Source organism: Nipponia nippon, unplaced genomic scaffold (genome assembly GCF_047370975.1).
Source record: "Nipponia nippon isolate SJK-2023a ecotype South Korea unplaced genomic scaffold, ASM4737097v1 scaffold_3, whole genome shotgun sequence".
Classification (NCBI taxonomy): Eukaryota; Metazoa; Chordata; class Aves; order Pelecaniformes; family Threskiornithidae; genus Nipponia; species Nipponia nippon.
Window position 1 is genome coordinate 16448645 of NW_028262347.1, and position 22213 is coordinate 16470857.

General features: G+C 44.3%; 1 protein-coding gene across 1 annotated transcript; it reads right to left on the bottom strand.

Annotated features, from left to right (window-relative positions):
* Positions 1-925: 925 nt before the first annotated feature.
* Positions 926-19483, bottom strand: SLC26A3 (solute carrier family 26 member 3). The gene is made up of 21 exons (XM_087766108.1): positions 19354-19483; positions 15555-15754; positions 14595-14734; positions 14374-14484; positions 14128-14285; positions 13198-13362; positions 12339-12491; positions 11484-11566; positions 10034-10181; positions 9789-9902; positions 9600-9677; positions 9053-9148; positions 7916-8022; positions 7586-7655; positions 7410-7502; positions 5923-6018; positions 5094-5327; positions 3649-3703; positions 3002-3147; positions 2143-2208; positions 926-1534 (listed from the first exon to the last, which is right to left on the bottom strand). Exons 2-21 carry the CDS (start codon positions 15683-15685, stop codon positions 1511-1513), a joined length of 2268 nt encoding a protein of 755 aa, XP_087622234.1. The 5' UTR covers positions 15686-15754; positions 19354-19483; the 3' UTR covers positions 926-1510.
* Positions 19484-22213: the final 2730 nt, after the last annotated feature.

Genomic DNA, 22213 nt, shown 5'->3' on the forward strand with positions numbered 1-22213 from the left:
TTCTCCAACGGCATAAACAGTTGCCCATTAGCCTGGCATGGAAGGCTTTGCTCGGGTCCAGAGAGGTGACATCTATGGCATTTCCCTTTGGAAGCTCGGTTTTCTAAAGGAAGGTACCAGGTGAACATGGCATGTGTATATGTACCTTTTATAAAACCAAGCTGCATTTCTCCCCACTTATTTCCGTCTGGTTTTGCTTCAAATTTTGTTTTGAAGTCCTGCATGCTACGGAGACAAAAATTGTGGTTCTTGTTTACCCAGAGCACTTTCTCCTTCTCTTCAGCCCTTCTTAAATACAAGTACAAATGCACTCTTCTGGTCACCCCAGCTTGGCTGAAAGTCAGAACTAGGCTTGAAAACTAAAAACTCTTATGATTTCAGACTGCTCTTTCTTTCAGACTCTGGGAATGGTTCCGTTTTCCTTTGGGCTGAAGATTTTTATACCTCCAGCACTTGCTATGCTAAATTAAAAGTTCTGTCACTTTTGGGGTTTGTTTTTTTTTTTTTCTCTGAAAGGTGTGATGTAGTTCATCTTCAAGCCTTAGACTTCCAGCAGGAGTTGATGGCAGCTGTACATCTGGGCTGTGCAGACCAGAGTATCAAAGTAGACTCTTTAACTTAAAGTCCTCTGTGCCTCCGTCCAAGAGACCTGGGCAATTCAGGCTGCCCACCTGGCAGCTACGCACCCACAGCTCCTCCTGAGCCGAGTTCTGGGCCCGTGCGTCTGCCCACGCTCCGGGAGACACATCCCAGGGCTCATTGATTACAAACTACCTCGATGGTATATTGACAAATGCAGCCAGCAACGCAGAGTTACCAAAAGCATTATTTAATAGTTCACGATAAATGTATCCTCTCTTATGCACTGTGTACCAGCCCAAACCAAATCAATGAATCATGTTTGGATCTGAAAATGCTGTGTCTTTCCTGAACAATCTTCATGTTTTACAGCAGATACAGTGGTCACTGCGTACACTACGCTCATGGGAGTGAGCTGAAAACAAGTTCAATAGCTTGGTCTACTAGGTATCTTACAAACCATAAGGAAAACTTTATACAAGTTATATACAAACTGAAGATAAAATATCACCCCTAACTATTATTCTGTGTTATAAATTACAAGATTTCAAATGTTTATATATTTTCTAGTAACTGTACAGGTTGTCTACAAACCATCAGAATAATACAGCGATATGTACAAGCGTATGGAAAGAGGGTTAACATTACCTGCTTCTTCAACTCTGTGGGTAGGCTGTCAGCAAGGTGTGAAATAAGAAAATGTGTGTGTGATTTTAGCCTCCATGTATGTACATAAATACATTTCTATATATACAGAGACACATAAAGACTAACATGCCCATTCCAAAACTTGGAACGTAACCATGTGTAGTAAATCCTTCTTAAGGTATATAAAAGTATCCTTCCGTCTTCATGCTCATCACTGCATCTGCATTCATCTTCTGTAAGTGATGTTGTGTTGCTGGAGGATATGATGTTTAGAAAATCAAATCTAAAATTTTGTTTCTGTTGGAATCTGTAGGAAATAAAAGGAAATATATGTCACCCTCTGTAAGGAATAGCCAGGGTAGGTGCCCTCTGGTGAGTGATATGTAAGAATTTGCTCCTCTAAAGCATTTGTGTGGGAAGACTGTGGTCTGACATTTTTTCCTTATGGGGTTGTCGTGTGCTGGACACTGCCCTTCTCTTTAAGTCCATGATGAAAGACTGTGTGTGTCCCGCTCTTATCCCTGTCTCCAGGCTCCCCTTCTGCCTGAGACACTTAGAGAGATGGGACCAATGATGACATCTCTGCCACATGGACACATACCAGTGAGCTCCTCATGGGAGAACCATGGTGGACAGGTGAGAGCCTGGTAAGATTGCCTTCGCCCACCTTCCCTCTGCAGACCCTTGGTGCGCAAGGCAAGGCTTGTGAGCAGAGCCCCACGTGTCTTACTCCTGTAAGGCTTTGCCTTAAGTCAAATCCCATCAATAAGCTGTCTGGATGCTTTCCATTCTGGGCTGACACAAGAGCTCAGGGATGAAGATGCTTTTGTTATGTGACCTAGCAGTTCCCGTGAAAGGCTTTTGGGGCCGCGTTTCCTACAGTTGGAGTGCCGCTACCGGAGGCAGGAGTCTTACCGTGCACTCGCGGCTGCGCAGTCCGTTGCTGGGGATGATGATATAGTTGTTGCTGCTACCCTTCTCCTGCAACGAACACAAGAAATTGTGGGTTAGGAAATGGATTGCTTCTTTCTTTTTTTCCTTTTTCACATTGAAGAAGGTCTTGCTTTTTAAATCTCTGGAACATGCTTGGGAAGTTGACCTGGAAGGAAGGAAGCTCTCACTTGTCAGCCCTTTATGCCTCCCACCAGGTCTCCAGGTGAGTGCAGAAGAGCTGAGCCAGTTCAGCTAAGTGGGATTAGACAGTTTCCAGGTGAGCAGCATTCTGGGTTTGGTACTTTTAAACAGATTTAACATATGTGGGATCCTTTCTTGCTCTTGATTTAAGAACACTCCCAGAAAGGCCAACACCAAACTTGGCTGTCCTAATTTATCTGCACTACTTCAGCACCCCTTTTGAAGGTGGACAGGCCTGGGAAGCCTACATGCAAGCAGCATCAAGTCTGCCTTGCAAGAGCCGCTACAGCATATGCAGCAGTCCCCGCCAGATGGGTGACGACAGAGGACTGCTGATGGAGGGGCCAGGATTTTGCCCCTGCACCACGCTCTTCCCAAGGAGGTGGTTTCAAGTGAAGTCCACAGCCAGGCCAGTCTCCAGTGGGAATTATTCACTCCTTTCACTAATGGTTTGCCAGGCACCTGGACCAGGGACCACTCTTACTCTCCAAATTTGTTGGAAACCAGCTGAGTTTTAATCATTAACTTTTTAAATATAGACATGGTATAGAGCACATGGCTAGCTACGCAGAGCAGGCTTGGGTGCTTGTGAATAATGTAAAGGCACTACGGTAGTGAAAGATGAAAACTGTAGCGTTACCTCAGCGAGCTTTAATTTGGGGGAGCTGGCTATGTCCTTCTTCAGCAAAATGTGTAAAACAGCATCATGAATGGTGAGGAAAAACATGGATGGCTTGATCTCCTCGTCAAAAAATGCACTTCTCTCCAGTTTGTCCAGGAAACCCTCTGCAGGGGAACAAAACCAAAGCACAAAGTAAGTGACCTGCAGGGCTTGAAAATGGAGAAATAGTGTATCCACTGGGTGAACACAGGGATTTCTGGTATACTGCACTGTTTTATTTATTAGAGCAGATGGGTTCCTCTTTACTGATGTGGAGAGGATGGGACATAAATGCCCATCAGTACTGCCCTGCTCAATGCCAGGCAGAAAGGAATTTGAGCCCTGGTTCTTATTTAATGCCTAATTCAGGCTGCCCGATAGCGTGTCTCGCAGCCCAGAGCTGTACAGCACAGCGGTGGCCGTAGGTAAAACGAGCCGTCGTGCGTGGTCCCAGCCCGCTGGGGACGGCATGGGAGGGATGACTCCTCTGCTCAGCTGGATCTGTTTGCTATCCAAGACTGGAAGGTAAAACTGGGGTGACCCTCCGCAGCCATGCTCGGTGGTGGATGGGGAAGGCAGTGGGACGAGGCATCTGTGGTGATGCTGACGGAAAGGCAAGTACTCACCATGTGCCCCTGCAATGTAAATGTCGATGTCGATCCGGACAAATTCTTTCAAAGTCTGTTAAACCAGAAAGAGGCATCATTTAGATACTGCTATTTTTGCTGATAACAGCCATTATGGTGATTAGCCACAGCAAATAAACAAACCACTTTAAGATATTTAAGATCGATGATGGTAAGCAGCTCTAAACTCAAACTGTGCTGCACCTAGAGGCAGGATGATCTCTTCACATGGCAGTGGCCTGGCATGACCAATCCTTTTGAAGAGGGGCAGTATTAAATACATTTAGCCTGCAGTGAAAAGGATTTTTTTTATAAATTGTATGGCTTTATTATATGTACTTGACACATGATGAAACTAAGACTCCAAAAGGTTCTGGGGAGATTTTTACAACTGGGAATTTGAGTAGAACTACAGTTCCTGCTGACATGGCGGGTGTTTAGTTCCTATGGAAATAGATTTACACACCCTATGTGGCTCTAGATAGTTAACTTTAGCTACTACTGTTTGAAAATGTTGTTCTTACTGCTTTGTTCAAGGTCATCCTGGGAAGCGAGAGCAGGAGGAGAGATGAAACTCAAACCCTCCAACTCCCAGCCTGGTGTTTGAAGCCATATTTCATATGTTCATTTCTGTAAAGCTTCCCAAAATCTTACCAGGTGAAGAAAGGGTGCCTCAGCCAACACTCTATTTCCAAGAAAATTTAGGTCAATTATTTAATGCATTTCCTGAACATTTTCTATGGAAAATGTACATTAAAATTCACATAAACTCAAAAGTTGCCAGTGACTTTCCAGTCCATATAGGAATACTTTTAAGAAGCAGGCTAGAAACGCAGAATAGAATCACAGAATGGTTTGGGTTGGAAGGGAAGCCTTCTCTTCTTCAGGCTGAACAACCCCAACTGTCTCAAGCCCTTCCTCACAGGAGAGGTGTTCCAGCCCGCTGACCGTTTTCGTGGCCCTCCTCTGGACCCGCTCCAACAACAGGTCCATGTCCTTCCTGTGCTGAGGACCCCAGAGCTGGACACAGTACCGCAGGTGGGGTCTCACGAGAGTGGAGTAGAAGGGCAGAATCACCTCCCTTGACCTGCTGGCCATGCTTCATTTAATGCAGCCCAGAGCACAAGTGGCTTTCTGGGCTGCGAGAGCACATTGCTGGCTCGTGTCCAGTTTTTCATCCACCGGTATCCCCAAGTCCTTCTCCTCAGGGCTGCTCTCAATCCATTCATCCCCCAGTCTGTACTGTTACTGGGGATTGCCCTGACCCAGGTGCAGGACCTTGCACTTGGCCTTGTTGAACTTCATGAGGTTCACATTGGCCCACTCCTCAAGCCTGTCAAGGTCCCTCTGGGTGCCATCCCTTCCCTCAAGCCTATCCCTCAAGTGTAACTATGTTCATATGTTTTTCTTTCATATGATCAGTTTGCCTTGTGATTTAGAATTACCTTTTGGAGGATTCTCATGGCAGAAAAATCAAGGAAGGACACTGCTGAGAAATCCAGAATGATGCTATGGATGTTGACCCGGGGCACAGTGATGCCAGGGGGGAGGTCAGCACCCCAGTTGATCTGAATGGGCAAGTCTGTCATGTTGGTGGGCTGGTCCAGCTCCTCTATCCTGTTGTTGTCTAATTCTTCATCTGACTCGTGTGTATGGTTAACCATGCAAATCAATCCTTTCTGTGTTGACAGAGAAAAATTGCGTAATTAGTACTTCTTTTTAAGACCTAGCCAGGGTAGTAGTGCATCTTATGGAAGGGTGATAGTGGTGGCAATGCAAAGCTGATGTACCTATGAGATGGAGCAGGACCCACCTGCACTTTACACTGGAAAAAGTTCTGCCTCTCCCTCATCTGGAGGAGATTGGAATTGTTGGCTTTCCTCTCATTAATCGTTTAATCATCATAATCAGTTAATGATGGCCTTTTATTGTTCCCTAAAGTCACCAAAAAACATGCAGGATTTGGGCTGAGAGAAAACCAGCTTTATCCTACCATTAATGCAGTAGGAACACCACCTCTGTGGGATGTCAACTTGCTATTTGATGCCAAACAAAGCTCCAGTGGGGACATACAAGCTCTGCCCATGGAAAAGCTATAGGTCTCTTACTGTGAAAGCAATTTAAAATCATATTTTTGAAATGTGTTTATGTCATGAAGCAGTGACTTGGGGAATAGCATATCTAATTAGGACAGGAGGCTGTGAGGCAGTTCTCTGCCACTTCAAGCCAGGGAGCTGGTTGCTTAACCCTCCTGGGTGGAGTTGCCTTACATACGGGTGTCACTTGCAGCTCTCCTCTCTTCAGCATCTTTCTCATCTTCCTTAGAGCTTTATTGCGTTTCCTCAGGACTCTCAGTGGGTTGAAGCCGACCTGCAGAAACAGTACTTTGAATAATTAAAAAAACCCAAACCCAGTGACACCAGGGGAAGGACACAGCATCTCACGAGGCTTTTCTTTACAGTCATGATGAGCATGGTCTGGACTTGATGTTGTCCACCACTTTTCACCAATTCAAGCAAGGGCTCTTTTTCCTGGTTGGGAAGAAGTCTACAGGTATGACTGCAAACCAGGCAGGTTCATCTGTGCTAGCTTTAGGACACCAGCATGGACAGCATTATAGCAGTGATGATGCTGTAGCACAGGCCAGTAACTCCAGCAGGCTGGTACCATGCTGGCTAGCCCAGGGCTTGTCCTACTCATCTTCATTATGAGATGGCCACTCAGGCTACTGAGATCAGAGGGCTCACAGGTTGTATCTGCTCTGTGCCACCTGACTGCAGCGTGGGTCCTATACACATAATTTTGTTTTCTTGAAGGAGAAAAACAAAGTTAATCGTGCTGGCTGCATACGCCTCTTGAACCTGTTAGCTGGTTTTAACAAAATAAGACGGCAGGTAAATTAGGCTAATAAGGGTTACAAAAACGCTAAATTCCTGCGAGCCTTCTGACTCGTCTATCTAGTGGGCAGAGGAGAAAGGTGTTATAAGTGCCTGCATCTGTAAGGAGAGAGAGTGGTGTGAGCATCTGTGCTCACAGAAAAAACCCTTCAGGCTCTTCTGAGGTGAAAGCCAAGCACATGGAGACCCAAATGTGCTGGATTCCCTGGTTCCTCTGCCAGTTTCAGTCCCTCAGGTGAACAATGAGCTGCACATTACCAGTGCTCAGGGCAGCCGCTGCTTATTGACCCCCCTTAAGAGCAGCAGGAAGGGGAGGTTATGGGTGTAAGTTCAGTTCAGCCCGGGGATGGCGGGCCTCTCTGCCACAGTGAGGACTCAGGGGTCCTGGCTCTCCATGCTGGTTACGGAAAGACAGGCTACCTTCGCCCAGTTTGTCATGGAAGAAATTAAGACCTCTTTGATAGTGTGATTTCTTTCAGCTTTTCTTCTGACTGTTGAGGTTATGTTCTTTGGGGCAAGATGAGTAAACTAGCATTTATTGGGTGTAAATAATATAAATGCTAATAAAATAAAATAATGTCTCTTTATATTATCTATGTTTGCAGTACTTTTTTCTAAAGGACTTTAAATATATGTATGTACCTTGTCATGGTATAAGTTCAGCACGAGTCAGAGTGTTCTCTTTCTCAGGGGTATGTGCATATATATGAGATTACAGTAGCGGAAACAGTATTTTAATAATGCAAGAAAAATTCATCTTTGAACTGTGGACTGGCTGTATAGCTAGTCATTGTTGGGAAATTGTATTCACCCTTAACATGTCATGCAATTCATATGTTCAGAATGACAGCCCCGGACACTTACGGCAGTGATGAGTTTCTCTCTGAAGAATTCAATATTAGCGAAGAAGATAGGAGATGAGCATCTGAAAATCTTCACTCCCTCTGGCTCATAGATCTGTGCAATAAAGCAAACGTGTCAGTAATGACGTCTGCTATAGAAACACAAATGCAGAAGGTAATAAAAGAAACATTTCTTACATCACTGTAATCCTTCCTGTTTCTGTAGATGTTACTTCTCCCAACATTAGCCAAAACAGTGCAGCTTGGACTGCAAAAAAAACCACACACACACAATTATTTGTACCCTGTATCGAAAACTGGCAGAAGAGAAGGATCAGAGAAAGCAACCTCAGCTGTGGTGGTAGACTGAAACGGGACCCCACATCCAAGGGGTTTTGCCTGTAAATGATTTTTCCATACACAGTTGCTGGCCTGACCGAGGCACGGGGCTGTTGGCCTTCTCTATACAGGGGGAGTTAATTTATAACAGGAGGCCCTGAGATGCCATCATGTCTAGCAAGTACTCACATCTGGGAGCGGATCACCACGGTCAGCAGCTGGAACGCCACGGCGGTTGCTAGCCCAATATCCAGGCCAAGAAAAACGGCAGCTAAGAAAGTCACCACCCATATAACCTGTAACGAGCAGGTGGATGGCAGCAGTTAGGAGTGTGGCAAGGACCTGGGTCGTGAGCCCAGGGTGGGAGCAGCAGCAGATCTCAGATCTGATCCAGGCTGTCCACCTGCCTTTGGTGAGGGCTTTCGTGTTTCCTAGTTTTTTTCTTGTAAAACAGGGCCAGACTCACCGACTAGCACCAGGGACTGTTTCTAGGGATAACAATTTCTATACAATAAAGGCTTAGAATAATCGAAGTGTGGATATTCTATAGGTGGTTCACTAAACATTCAATCAAAATCCAGCAGAAAGGCACGGTTACAAGTAAATCAGGATCTAGGTAAAGCTGAGAGTTGTAAATGTGCTTTGGGTATCAAACCAGGCAAATGCGGGTGCTGTGAATGTCTGTGACTGATAAGCACAAGTGACTAGATAATACTGAGTATTTTTTAATCACAGATCTCAAAGCATTTTCACGTGGTAAATAACTGTTTGGTTGCTGGAAAAACAGGTCTGGAACCCTTTGAGAACACAAGGAATTGGCTGATGAGGAAGCTAAGAGCCTAAATTTTCTAAGTGTTAGAGGTAAGCAGTCCTACCCTCCAGCCACAAACTTTGCCATTTGGAGTAAATCCTTCGAGCCATGATTGTCACTTGGTTTTTTGCTGTGTAACCTCCACCTAATGTGCTGCATGAGTGTGAGAAAGTGTCCCTGAATATGTAGCTAATGCAGTGGGTATTTAGACATTTTCTGTAACTTCTTTCTATATTTGATTTATATAATGAACGGTATTTTAATAGATTTTGATGAAATAGATGAAAATTAACATTGCCAAGAGAAGTTAGGAGAGAGAATTGACTCAAAATAAGTGGGACAAAATGGAAAACATGAGCAAGGGGTACAAGAGTGAAAAAGGCATACCACTATTGTACTTTCCATTCAATGAAATAAGGCAGATATAAAAATAAAGATAACCTGTAAATGAATTTGCATAATAAATGACTTTCCCAGACTACTTCATTCCTGAATGCTTGTGAGACTCAACTTACACAGTCATACTTGTCCTTTCTCCATAGGATGCCTACTTCCTTGAACTGCATGAGCATTCCTTTCAAGTTGCCAAGAGCCAAAGATGCAAGGACTGACTGTTAAAAAGACCAAAATATATGTTGAATTTTAAAGAAAGCAAAGCAAATGTTGAACATTAAGACTTAGAAGGTCATACAAATAGGGCCAAAGTGCAGCTGAAAGGCCAGGCAACTCCTCAAGGTGTGTCACTGCTGCGAGTCAGGGTGCCCCATCTATCGCACTGGAGTCTCCCTAGCCATGGTGCAGTGCAGGTGTCTGACTTTGGGCTGCAATCCCACTTATTTTTGGCACCTAAAAGCTGGTGCTGTGATGTTTGGTGTTTGGGCGCTTGCGTTCCCTTTGAAGGACCAGATGTAGTGGTCCTCTCTGTCATGATCTGGGAAGAAGAACCAAGCTTTGCAAAATCCTCTTTGGCTCCCGCTGAAGCCTATGGATGCTCCCAGTGACTCCTAGAGCAGCCCTGTTTTTGGCAAGCAGGAGGAAGCACTAGGTGAAACCAGTGAATACCTTCTGTAATGGTGCCAGGAGAAACCCAATGGCCAAGATCACAATCAAGACGATGAAAGCTGAGATAATGCCAGCAATCTGCATGAGAGAACAATTCCACCATGAATAAGTGCCCGAAGGCATTATGGTCATCCAGCAAAAAAAGAGAGCTTTCTTGCATTAGACACCATCATGATCTGTTTTCTGTACCTGTGTTTTGCCTCCTGTGCTCTCCTGCACACCTGATCTTGACAGAGCAGTGCTGGAGGCAAATCCTTTGAACGATCCACCAACTATATTACCCAGCCCAAAAGCAATTAGTTCCTGAAATAAAAACAAAAGAGATTGTTCTTAAAAGCTAGTTCATGACAGTTATTCACAAGGCAAAGTATTCCTAAAATGACTTATTTCCCGTTGACAAATGCACTGTATTGACTCCTGTGTTATCCACCTACCTGGTTGCCGTCTACTGGGTAGTCATGCTTGATGGAATACACTTTAGCCACAGAGAAGGCTACTGCAAACCCAACGATTGCGATGGAAATGCTGTCACCGACACATTTTTGGAGGATACCTACATCAGGTGCAACAGGCGCTTGAAATCTGAAAGACAAAAAACTCTGCTCATTAAGGATATGCCCAAGGAGACAAGTTGTCAAGCAAGCAAGCAAGGCAGTGGTCCAGCTCATAGTGTCTTAGCACTTTGGGCACTTTGGTGAGGTGCAGCACATAATTGTGGATCTGAACCCTGTAAAACTTTGGGGAATCCCTGATTGGGATAGGGACTCTGTTTATCTGCACTGGACTCAGTTTGTGTCTCAGCAGGTTCATTTGCTTGGCCAGGACCAGCCACAGCTTATTTTGTCTGAGGTGCATGCACAGTTCTGCCTTCTAGTTATGCATGGAGGTAAGATCTGATGTGACGCTGGGGCCCTTGCACAAGCAATTTGCACACAGAAGGGTTTCACTTAATTGTGACCAAAGAAAAATCCCTGCATGATTCAATGAAGCACTTCAGACAGCTGAACAAATATTTAGTAGCTCAGGTAATATTGACTAGTCTCTCAGGCTGTCTGCTAGGTGCTTTAGCTTTACCATTTTCTGCTCCTTTGATCAGGGGCTTTTGCAGATCCTAGGGAGAATTCCTTTCTCGGCTTTTTTTTTTCTCCCCCCAATGACCTGAAATCTGAAGAATGGAGACTCTTGAGCAGAAATAGCTGTTCCTCTGCAAACTTCATCCACTAACACCTCCGAGGCTACAAGAAGCAATTGAGAGTGCCCTGGTGAGTAATTGGCTGCACTCTGCTATCCTAGTTAGTAAATGTCTTCCTCCCTCTTTTTAACTTGATGTGTGCCTATTAATTCTTCAGGACAAAATTCTGGCATAGCTGGATATACTCTATATATGAATATATATTCTCTGTATGGATATACTCCTGGAGGAGCAGACGTTGAGGCCTCCTGAGGATAACAGTGCCTGGGGAGATGCTGGCGGCCGGTCGCAGGGGACCAGGCGGGAGGACTGTATGGTGTCATGGTGGCTTCCCAGGGCTGGTGGTGGCTGCTGAACCATGCATGTACTTTGAGGGAAATGAAGGGGTTCAGGAGTGAGTAGCTCAGTAAAAGGGACAAATAGTAACCTCCTGCTCAACAGCTGTCTTAGAAAATGAAGCATGCAATTATTTCATGTCATAGTGTATTCTTTGTTGTGTAGATGTGCTCTAGTGAGTAATTTTTATCTATGGAAAGCGTGTTCTCATATTGTTGAGAGTGAAATATTTATTTACCTACTGAAAGAAGATGAAGCAGATGATATTAATCAAAAAGCAGAGCTGAACCGATTTAGCACTGACAAACTGGAGAGAACATTTTACTCCACTGGTGAATTTTAAGCAAATCACTTACCCTTCTTCTAATTTTCCAACAACAGCTACATTAAATTTTTCTTCAAAGTTAAGGAAATAGGAAACCAGTGCTGCTAAGACTGTCTGAAAGATAATAAACCCCATCTCCATTAGGCACAGTCAAGCAAGAGTATGAAGAAACTATTAAAAAACATTTCCTTCCCTCTCCCACATGCCCTCCAGTCTCTTCACTAGTGGCAGAATTATGCCCCAAGTCTGCACATCTCTTTGCTGTTCAGATGTCATTCCTGAGCCACCTTACACGTATGGCTTTATGTTCATAAATCACAAAGAGAATGTATCAGAATATCTCACTAACGACAGAGAACATCCCACCCAAAACCAGATGTTTTCTAACAAGGTGCTGTAATAACTCTGGGGAAAAAAAGCACTACCCGCATCTATAACAACATCTTCCAGGACTTTAGGAGCTTGCTGCCTGTGTGAGGCTTCCCCCATCCCTCTGCTGTTTCGGGAGGGGGGCAAAACCCTCTGCTGCTGGAAGGCAAAACTGTTTTGTGCTCAACCACGGATGGCCAGGACTTCAGTGGCTGCTTGCAGGTGCGGTGCAGAGCGGCCCCAGCTGTGGGACTGCAGCCGGCTGGTGCTGCAGCCAGTTTCATCCAAGGAAAAAAATCATAGTTTATAACATCTTACTATAGATGTACTCAGTTAAGAACAACTAAGTAGAGGTAAAACATCTCACAATAGCTCATGAACACTGTCGATTTTTCCTTATAGGTAAAATGATAACCCATCGTTTAATGCAGAACAGGAAAAGAAATAGTTAAAAGGCTGCTTCCTGTGTCACTATAGTGATGGAGCAATTGCAAAATCAAAGAGAAGTGACCATTACCACAAGGAGTTCGATCGGGATGGGAGCTGGTAACTTTGCTTTGTATCGATCATTCATTTCTTTCACCACGAATACGATAAGCAAGACAAGAATGGATGTGACAAGGTCAGCGATGTTTGTTTTTGTGATCTGGCTGAAAACGCTCTCCAGAGTCTGCAAAATCAGGAAGAAACATGTGGTGCTTTAGAAATAGTAACGTCCTGGCATAGTAGCATTATCCCTTCCAGAAGGGCCTGTATCTGAATCGCTCTAAGGATTACGGCAGCTGGGATTTGTTCCCTGTGGCATGATGTGGATTGCAAGCCCCAATGAATGTGCATGTGCATCATGCAAACGATGAAAGCATCCGTGAAAGACCCTTCCCACTGGCTCTCGACCCTCTCCTCCTGGCCACCCCCCAAGGGAGGGTTGGAGCAACACATACGTGTGCGATAGGAAACGTGAGCAATGGGAATTACTGAGCAGGTGCCTCTCTCCACTCCTTCTTCCTGTCCTTCTCCTTCCTCCTTTCTCATCTGACAGCTCTCATGGAATGATAGCCACATAAAAGATATATAATATCAATCCAGTAAAAATGAATAATTAAATGCTTGAGGCAAAGTTGAACGCTTAATTAAAATATGCTAACACACAATAGGAAATATTATCTAACTAGACCAGTGGGGTGTAACTTGGTGTTTGGCAATAAATTTAAAGACTGGTCATGTACTAATAACACATCTCTTATGTTGTTCTCTTGTGTTTCCTCCTGCTTGGCTGTTTTTATGCTGAGTTCTGTTATTACTGCCTTGTGATGTATGGTCAGATATGAATCACAGGGTTCAATAGCATTAGCAACTAACGAACACTTAGCACTTACATAGATGATGCCAAATGGTTTATTAAAGCCAGGGACAGGTAGTTGAAACATGAATTTCAGCTGAGATACCACAACATGGATAGCCGCAGCAGTTGTGAAACCACTGATTAATGATTGTGATAGATAAATAACGATGAATCCAAACTGGAGAATTCCCAGAAGCAACTGAAACACAAAATGACCATACATCAGTTGAATTTATTCGTGCTTTTAAGCAAGCTCTGCAACAAAGAGAACCATATTTAATGGAAACAAAGATTTTCACCTAACCCCATACATCCAGTGCTTATGGAAAATACTGTCACCAGACTTGGAATAAAAGTCGAGATTTAGCAATAGGGGGCATAAGACTAATGAGAGTAATTGCTAGAGCAGTTAAAACCTGTTCTTATTTTATAGCTAAAATAAACATCCTTAGTCTTAGGGTTTTCGGTACCCATCTTTTTACATGGTACCAGTGTTTCATGAAGTACAAATATGTTAATATATTAGGAAGGAAGGAACTGTAGGAATTCTATATTAGGAAAGAAGGAGGAATTGTTTTTCCTGAAAAGAAAAATCCAAGTACTGTACTATTATGAGATAGAGTTTTTATTCCCCTTGGTGCGTCTGCGTCATTCACATTACTCTCACAACTACTTTTTTCCTATCCAGCAGATTGTTTTTTGCTGTAGGTGGGGTGCAGTTGTGTGGGCTGTAGGCTCAGATCTGGGTGAAGCCAGGGATTTCACAGCATGAATCAGTGCCTGGTCACTGGAGGGGGGCGGATGTCTCCTAATCAGTGAGCCAAGGTCAGTTACGTAGGAATGGGAAGGAAATTACTGTGGTGACTACACTAGCAGAAACCAAAGGAGAAGGCCAGTCTACCATCCATCTATTCATATACATGCATATAGACGCATATAGGCACACACAGATATGTTTACCAACCTGAAAAACCCCAGAAAGGAAGGTTACAGACGCAGCTACCATCACCCTCTCTTCATTTATTGCTGAGATATTCGTGGATGTGCCATTTCCAGCACTGTCGTCGGGGACCAGCCTGACGACAACTCCTCCCACCATCAGGCTCAGGACAGGGAAGGGACCTGAGCAGCACAAGGCGTTCATTAGACCTAAGAGGGCAGCACGTACTTCTTCACCAGCGATGAGGACGGTTGCTTTGCCTGAACTTACCCACTGAGATATGTCTAGATGTGCCAAAGATAAAATAGACCAGAACAGGGAAAAATGCTGCATAGAGTCCATAACCAGGGGGGATGTTCACCAGCAAAGCAAAGGCGAGACCTGCAAGGACAGAGACCCAGGGAAGATGATGTGTATGTTACAGGCTGAAGCCAGCAGTCCTTTTGCACCTCCTTGCAGGCTGTGTCAGAGCACACATTTCCCAGCCGTACCTTGCAGGACAGCCACGAGCCCCGTGTTGATGCCAGAGACAATGTCACTCAGGATCCACTCCCTGAAGCGGTATGCTGGCAGCCACGAGAAGATGGGAAACAAACCCAAGGCAATTTTTTTGACCCTTTGTGGGGAGCAGCTGTAAAGACACAAGAGGCCAGATCTCCATCAGTGAACGTCTCGGCTGAGTCGCAGCCTGTCTTTGGAGGGGGAATGAAGGGGGAAGCATTCAGGTTCAGGCTGCCAGAGGTCAAAATCTCACCCAGACACAGCTCTCATCAACCTGCTCTGACAGCTGTGCTTCAAGGGGGACCCAGTGGCCTCCAGAGGTCCCTTCCAGCCAAAATTTTCATAGAATCATAGTCATAGAATAGTTTGGGTTGGAAGGGACCTTTAAAGGTCATCTAGTCCAACCCCCTGCAATAAGCAGGGACATCTTCAACTAGATCAGGTTGCTCAGAGCCCCATCCAACCTGGCCTTGAATGTTTCCAGGGATGGGGCATCTATCACCTCTCTGGGCAACCTGTTCCAGTGCTTCACCACCCTCATCGTAAAAAATTTCTTCCTTAAACCTACTCTGAATCTACCTTCCTTTAGTTTAAAACCATTGCCCCTTGTCCTGTTGCAACAGGTCCTGCTAAAAAGTCTGTCCCCGTCTTTCTTATAAGCCCCCTTTAAGTATTGAAAGGTTGCAATAAGCTCTCCCTGGAGACTGCGTTGCCAAGTGCCCAGGAAAAGAGAAGCTGCCTGGGATACAAATGTAGGAAGGGTATTTTAAGGGTAATAGCAGCTAAAATTCTTTAGAAAAATCTGACATTGCATTTGGTTAATGAGTTTTCCTTTTCTTTGTTGGAATCTGAGGTGGAAGTTGTCAGGATGGAGTTCATGCTGTCTGAGAGCAGCAGTGCAGGCTGTTTCTTAGAGCTGTACTTAAAAAAAAAAAAAGAAATCTCCTTACCGAAAATATAGTTTCAGGTGATCCCAAAAGGTTTTATGGTATCTGTGCAATTTCTCATGCTCTTCATTGAACAAATTCTCTGAGTACACAGGTCTGGCTATAACATACTGGTTGCCCACAGGTTCAACCATTTCTCCTGAAACGTCAGGCGGGGACAGCGACTTCTGTGTGTTTCTCTCTGGCCTTAGTCACTTAAAAACCTGAAATGAAGAACAGGGTTAGCTCCTTATGTACTGTAGGGCGGGTAGTCGTAGCATAGATGAGTGAACTTGAAACTGAGCGTTACCACCTTTGAAGATCAAAAGAGAGATGGTTGAGACACCCGTTTCACTTTGCCAAGGGGATCTCCTGCCCTCCTCCTCCTCCCACTGCAGGGCAGTGTTTTGCTGGAGCATGAAGTATTTCTTTCTAAAGATGCAGCCAAAAAGTGGACAAGATGGACTTTGAGTTAATTTATCTCCGAGTCAGCCATCTACAACCAAACACTGCCTCCCTCAAGGGAGACTAATTCCTTGAAGAACAAACAAGTGGATCCCAAGCGGTTTCTCTTTGTGGCACTGCCGGCAGGGCTGGGAGCTCGCTGGAACCCACCAACACATGAGGGGAAAGGCAGAGCCAAGGCAGGGCTCAGCCGTCCTCTCCTGGACTCGGAGACAGCACTGAACCTTTTGGCCTGGGTCTGTGACAAGGAGGTTAGGCTCAGTAGTAAAAAAAGACGGTGGTGCTCCTTGTTAAGTTATTTGTAAGATTTATTTCCACAGGTTGTCTGGGCTGCTTCTCCTCTGTTTCATGCTCACAAAGAGTTCTTGCAATGTCTGACCTAAATACTACTTTCTGCCATGTCCCAACCCACATTGACATGTTTGTGCTGAATAGAAACTGCCCTTGGTCACTCCAGAAATGACCCTCGAAGCCCGCATTACACATGAGAAGATTCAAGATTCGTTTCAGTCAATAACACTGGCTATTTTGCAGCAATTCATTGATATCATCACTGTGCTGCCCACTGTGCTGTTATGTTTCTTTCGATGCTTCACATTCTTCCCATGTTAAAGTCACCTAAATAAATGTATTATCTAAAAACCTTTATGTCTGCTGTAGCCACCATTAAATATTTAATACAATACTAGTCCTAGACAGGAGCTGTGGGACTTGCTCTTGGTAGTCACAGTTGGACTAGATGATCATTGTAGGTCCCTTCCAACTGAACTATTCTGTTCTGTTCTGTTCTGTTCTGTTCTATTCTATTCTATTCTATTCTATCCTATTCTATCCTATTCTCTTTTGACTCGGATGTGAAGATGTACTATAAGATGCAAAAAGTCTTCTGTGACGCTGATAATAGAGTGTTTCTCTTCATTTTCTCTCCCCTTGCAATTTCAAATGCTCCTTAGTGCCTTGGTGCTTGCTGGTGGTCTCATGAGAGACGCCCAGCCAACACTAGTTCCTCGCCCAGGTCTATTGCCTGACTCGCGCTGAAATAGCCTACGTGCATTTCTAATTCAGACTTGTGTGTACTCTATATTTGGAGAGATCACAGGACAGATTTTCAAGTGGCACAAAGCAGTTTGCATAGTTATGAAGAGATGGAAAGCTTTACATCTGTGACATTTTTGGCATTAAAAAGTGATCCCATCCTGAAACTTTGGTACAGCTTGGGGCCCATTATTGACCTATTTCAAGTGATTTGATTTTTTTTCCTCCTAGTTCATTCTGGGGAAATTTATGGATGTGTAGAAGTGCAAATAATATCAGATGAACTTCTTAGATATGCTGGTTTTGTTGATACACTATTTTTCCACAAAGGATTCACTATTTTGGCAATGGGTTAAACATTTTTACTATCTCTTTTAACTTAAAAAAATTAGATCTGTAATGTTTTCCAAAAACTGATGGGTAATTATTCTAACAGACTAATACTCAAACATTCAAGATCCTGATCCAAAGTCAGTTAAAATCATACTCCAATCCTGTAACTGTACACTACTGTCCCTCCCTCTGTTGGGATCAGAGCCCCAAACCTGAGGCTGATGAAATTTCAATGAAAAAATTGGTTAATTTAGTTCCTTCTCTGATAAATCTTAGTGTACTTAGATTTGCAAGATGAAGTTTTATCTATCAAAGACTCTAAAATTGCTCTGTTTCCTAGTCTGTGTATCAGTCTTTTAAACTTGATGTTGCAAAAAGGAATATTGCTGAAAGCCCTGTTGAATAGTTCTGTTCATTACATTGTTGGGCACAAGGTGTACTATTTGTACCCTTTGAAATGTTCATAAGCCATAAAAATAAAAGTGCATGGATTACTCTTTCATTTCATATTTCCCTCAGTGCTGCAGCTGCTGTAGCTTTTCTGAGTACTTTAGGTGTCACTCCTGCCCCTTGCCCAGCCTTTATTCTTTCCTCGGGCCAAATTTAATGCCCCGATCTCAGGGAATGTACAGTATGCCTCTTTACAACTCTCCCAGTCTCCTTTGGTTTGTCAGTGGTGGTCTTGTTGAAGGTGTAAGTAATTCACATGTGTTTTTTCCTTCCTGATAGGAATCTTAATTTACTGACTCACCTCCAGGTTAGCTTTGGGTCGACAGCTTAGAGCTGCAGGAGACCTGGAGCCTCCCCCCGAGGGTCTCCTCAAGCTGAACCATGTGAGCCTGAGTCTGCTTTAAAGACTGTGGTGCCACGTGGCGTTACTTAAATTAAGTTTAACCAAGCCAGCCTGGGCACCTGAAGTGTGGTATAAGGTGCCTTCAACCTGTTTTCTGGCAGGTAAACAAGACCATACGGTGCGGCCCCTTGCTGCAGCTAGATGACCAGTGCTGCAAGTCACCTGCTAGTCGAGCTTTTCTCGTCTCATTCCCTCTTCCATGGGCTTTGTCAGCAGCTATCAGCTACCATGACTTCAGCCAGTATTGCCTTCCTCTTACTCACTCTCATTTTCTTCCCATATATGTTTAGAAAGATAAGATGCCCTCTATATAGGGCTGCTTTTTCGGCTGTCAGCACCATTACAGATTTTAGACATCTTAAAGAAAATGGGGATATTGTCATGAGTGCCAGCACAGTGGATGCTAACATCCTCTGCAAACCCCCGAAAAGAGAGGTCCTTACTCCAGTAACCCACACTGCCTTCCCAGAGTGCTCCCGTCATTAAGTCCTTGGACTCCTTGTGGGAGACGACCAATTAGTGCAATTCTTCTGATGATTTCTATAAAGTGTCCACCCACCCACGGCGAAGAGGAGAGCAGACCAAGCTTACATCACATAGCTACCAAGTGGTGAAAACTTTCACTCGCTGTTGACCAAGACTAGGTCTGAACTGAAACCCCAGAGATAACACTCTGGTTCAGTTTTATTCCATAGGGCCTCTGATCCTGTTCTCATGGCCAGCAATGAACAGCATTGCCATCTCTCACATGCAAAAAACTCCAACTCCACTGCTAATCCCCCACATTTGTGAACCTTTGGTAATGCACATTTTGATGTGTGTCATTTTGTTGAGGGAATTAACAAAGGAGTACTTTTTTCCCTTTATTAATTTACCCTAAATATTGACTAAGTACACAAAAGTCTGGTAACTTTAACTGAATAATTAAATATTAACATGCTTCATCCCACTTTTCAGTCTGTTTATAGACACTCACAAACTCTATCCCTCTGCAATATAAACATTTGAAAAACACAAAAAAATTCCACAAGAGAAGCTTTTAAATTTTACAAGAAATACAGCACATGACTAGAAGCATTTAATTTATAAGCATTACTTCACATAGCCCATATCCAGACTGGCAAATCAAAATCGTACCTGATGTGTCTTACAGGAAGTTCTTCAGAAGAAATCACACCAAGACTTTATGGAAAAATATATCCTCAAAATTTTCAGAGGCAGTGCAGTTATCTTGTGCTGTTCTTCATTTGAGAACCTCCCTAAATACTGGCAGCACTTTAATAACTAACTTCAGTTAACTTTTACATGAAAAGGAAGATTTCTCTGTGGCCTTGACCATTGAGCCTATCCTCAGGAGGGATGATAAGAGTCATTTCTTAAAGTTCTCTGTGATATTGCTTAACTTTGTTTGGTGAACTGTTTCTGATTGGTCTGCAGAGACTAATATGGGAAAATAGAGATGAATAGGGACTGTCTGTTGCAATCCTGTGCTGTGCATCTGCCAGGTTTCTGTTGAGCACAGTGGGAAGTGGTGACCAGAGCTCAGCTATGGTACCCTTCATTTCTGAAGGAGCATGAGCCAGTGGTAAGGGAGATGGGGCTGCTGGGTGTGCCAGCTCTGAGTAAGGTGTGCCACTGTGAACCTTCCTCCCAATCACCTTTAAGGCGCCCTAAATTGTCTTTCCAGAAGTAATTCCTGTATGTTCAGATTATTGCCAAAAATAGCCTTTGCAGGGATTTCCAAAGGCCAGCTCTGACTTGGTGGAGCTGACGCTGCGACATTCCGTGACAGCCGGTGGAAAGGTGCAGACCATGTGTGCGGCCAAGTGTTGGGGCACGAATGTGGTATAGGTGGGTTAGGCTGTCCTGCAGGATCCTGCTCCCCTCCACTGCCTATGGAGGAACTGAGGGAAATCATCCTGTCTAGGCCAAAGTGAGCCTTTGTAAACATTTCCCTGAGATACCTAAAACCACCTAAGGAGATAGTTGAAATAACATTTTGATGCCTCAGGCTGCAACTTTGGTAGCAGGTGCCTGTGTTCAGGAGAACAGTAAACCCTCAGTGCTAAAGTGCTGAGGACACCATAGCATCAAAGTTCTCTCATGAAAACTGTTCTTAGGACCCTTACCTTAGGTCATGCTACCACGAACACCTAGAAACGCTTCAGCCGTTGGTACCCATGCTATCAGGAAGGCCGTGGGCTGCCAGGCTCCTTAGGGCACTCCTCTGAGCTGGAAGCCAGGGCTTGCCTTAGCCTTTGGGGGTTTGAAATCACAGACCCTGCCCCTGAAGAAAGAGTTTTTCTCATCTGGTGAAAGGACATGGCATGAGGGAGGGCACCCTGTGTACTCCAGAGGGACAGTCACACACGTGGGTCTAGGAAGAGAAGAGGCAGGAGGAGTTTGATGAGCTCTCAGATGGTTTGCACATACTTCAGTCAATGATTAAACCAAGAAATAGTGGAGCGAGTAGGACCCCAATATCTGTCCCTGCTGCAGATTCCCTGAAAGTATGGAAGTCAGGTGCTTTTGAAAGTTGGAGCTACACTTCTAACCAAGACCATAAGCTCCCCCAGTCAGTAAAGATCCCAGGTCACTTCCTAAACTGTCGAGAGAACCTTCTCTGTAACAGCAAACCCCTGGTTTTGGTAACAGCTGTTAGGCTTAAGGGATTTGCTGCAGTTTGTACAACTGACACAAAAATTACTTTTACCATTAAAATAACAAACATTTAAAAAGATGTAGAACAGCTCAAACCATAAAACAATTAAACAGGTTTTGGCCTTCCTCCTCAAAGTGCAGGCATGGTGTGGTCATAGAAGAGCTTTAAAACAACTTCGAAGTGTTGAATATATTCTTAATTCTTTGTATTCATGATATGTCATGAGAAGCTGCAATGTAAAGCAGTAGGACAGCTTTTTTAGGACGAGGTTTAAATGCAGGAGGGACCCTTGGCTCTAATGAAGTCAGTAGACTCTTGTCTTTGACTTCATCACATCCACCTGTAAGTGCTTTAATCTTGGATTATTTCGACTAATTCACTGAAGCAATAAGGTGCTACATGGAGTGACGAAGGGAATAAACACTTTGGCCTTTGTGTTTGCAGCAGTAATGTTAAGACAATTTTCTCCTGATGGTGCAGAAGAGGTTTCATGCACAAGGGTCATACAGGGGGCAGGTTGCCTCTGTCCCACGTCACAGAAGTTCAGCTGTGCAAACCCCTGATGTCTTTACACTGGGTGTTTAAACACCAGCGAAACTCCATAAACAACCGGGAAAGTGTGGCCTTTTCTGCCAAGGCAGAGCAGAAGAGGAGGAAATGAAAATTTCTCATTGTTCTGTCTCTCAGGCAGCCCCAGAAACACAGAGTTCAGTGCTGCAAATCAGTCACAGCCTGATCCCTTGCCAAGTCTCAAGTACCTTCAGCTTCCTCTTGTTTTCATGGCAGCTGAAAACTACCCACAGCTCTTGAAAGCCGCTTGGTGAGCTGAGCTCTGAAGGACTTCATGTGTGCTGCCTCCCGCCCTGGCCAGGATGGGGAGGGAGGAACAAGTGGCTGGAGGGAGATAAAGCAATAACAAATTGTCTGCGCGGCTATGACTGCCGAGAGAAGATATTTTTTACAGAGAAAACAGTTCTGCCTGAGATGCGTTTTACTTGTCTTGTGAAGAGCTCCACGTCTTTCTTTAGTGTTAGATAAACACCAGTATCGATACTGGGAGATTAGCTGGCTGAGAATGTGGATAACAGCATTAGCTCGTGTCGATTTCTAGTGTTGCCCAATGTTTTCCTTCGCCATGTGCTGTATAAAGCTTCTGTTCTCATGTGCAGCTTTCTGGCCGTGTCCTGTCTTCTGCTGCCCAGCTGGTCAACCCGCTGACAGGTTCTGCCCAAAACCTTCAAGCAAAATATCTCTCACAATACCATCTGCTGTGATGCTTCTAGTGCAAAACACTCCAAACTCAAGTTCTTCCAACCCTTTCAAATACAACACTGC

Coding starts and splice junctions, on each gene's coding strand:
- SLC26A3 (XM_087766108.1), bottom strand. CDS start 15,685: ATGGTTGAACCTGTGGGCAACCAGTATGTTATAGCCAGACCTGTGTAC. Junction 13,363..14,127: donor TCCTTTCTGGGGTTTTTCAG/GTTGGTAAACAT, acceptor TTTGTGTTTCAG/TTGCTTCTGGGAATTCTCCA. Junction 3,704..5,093: donor CCATGAGAATCCTCCAAAAG/GTAATTCTAAAT, acceptor CTGGTTTAACAG/ACTTTGAAAGAATTTGTCCG.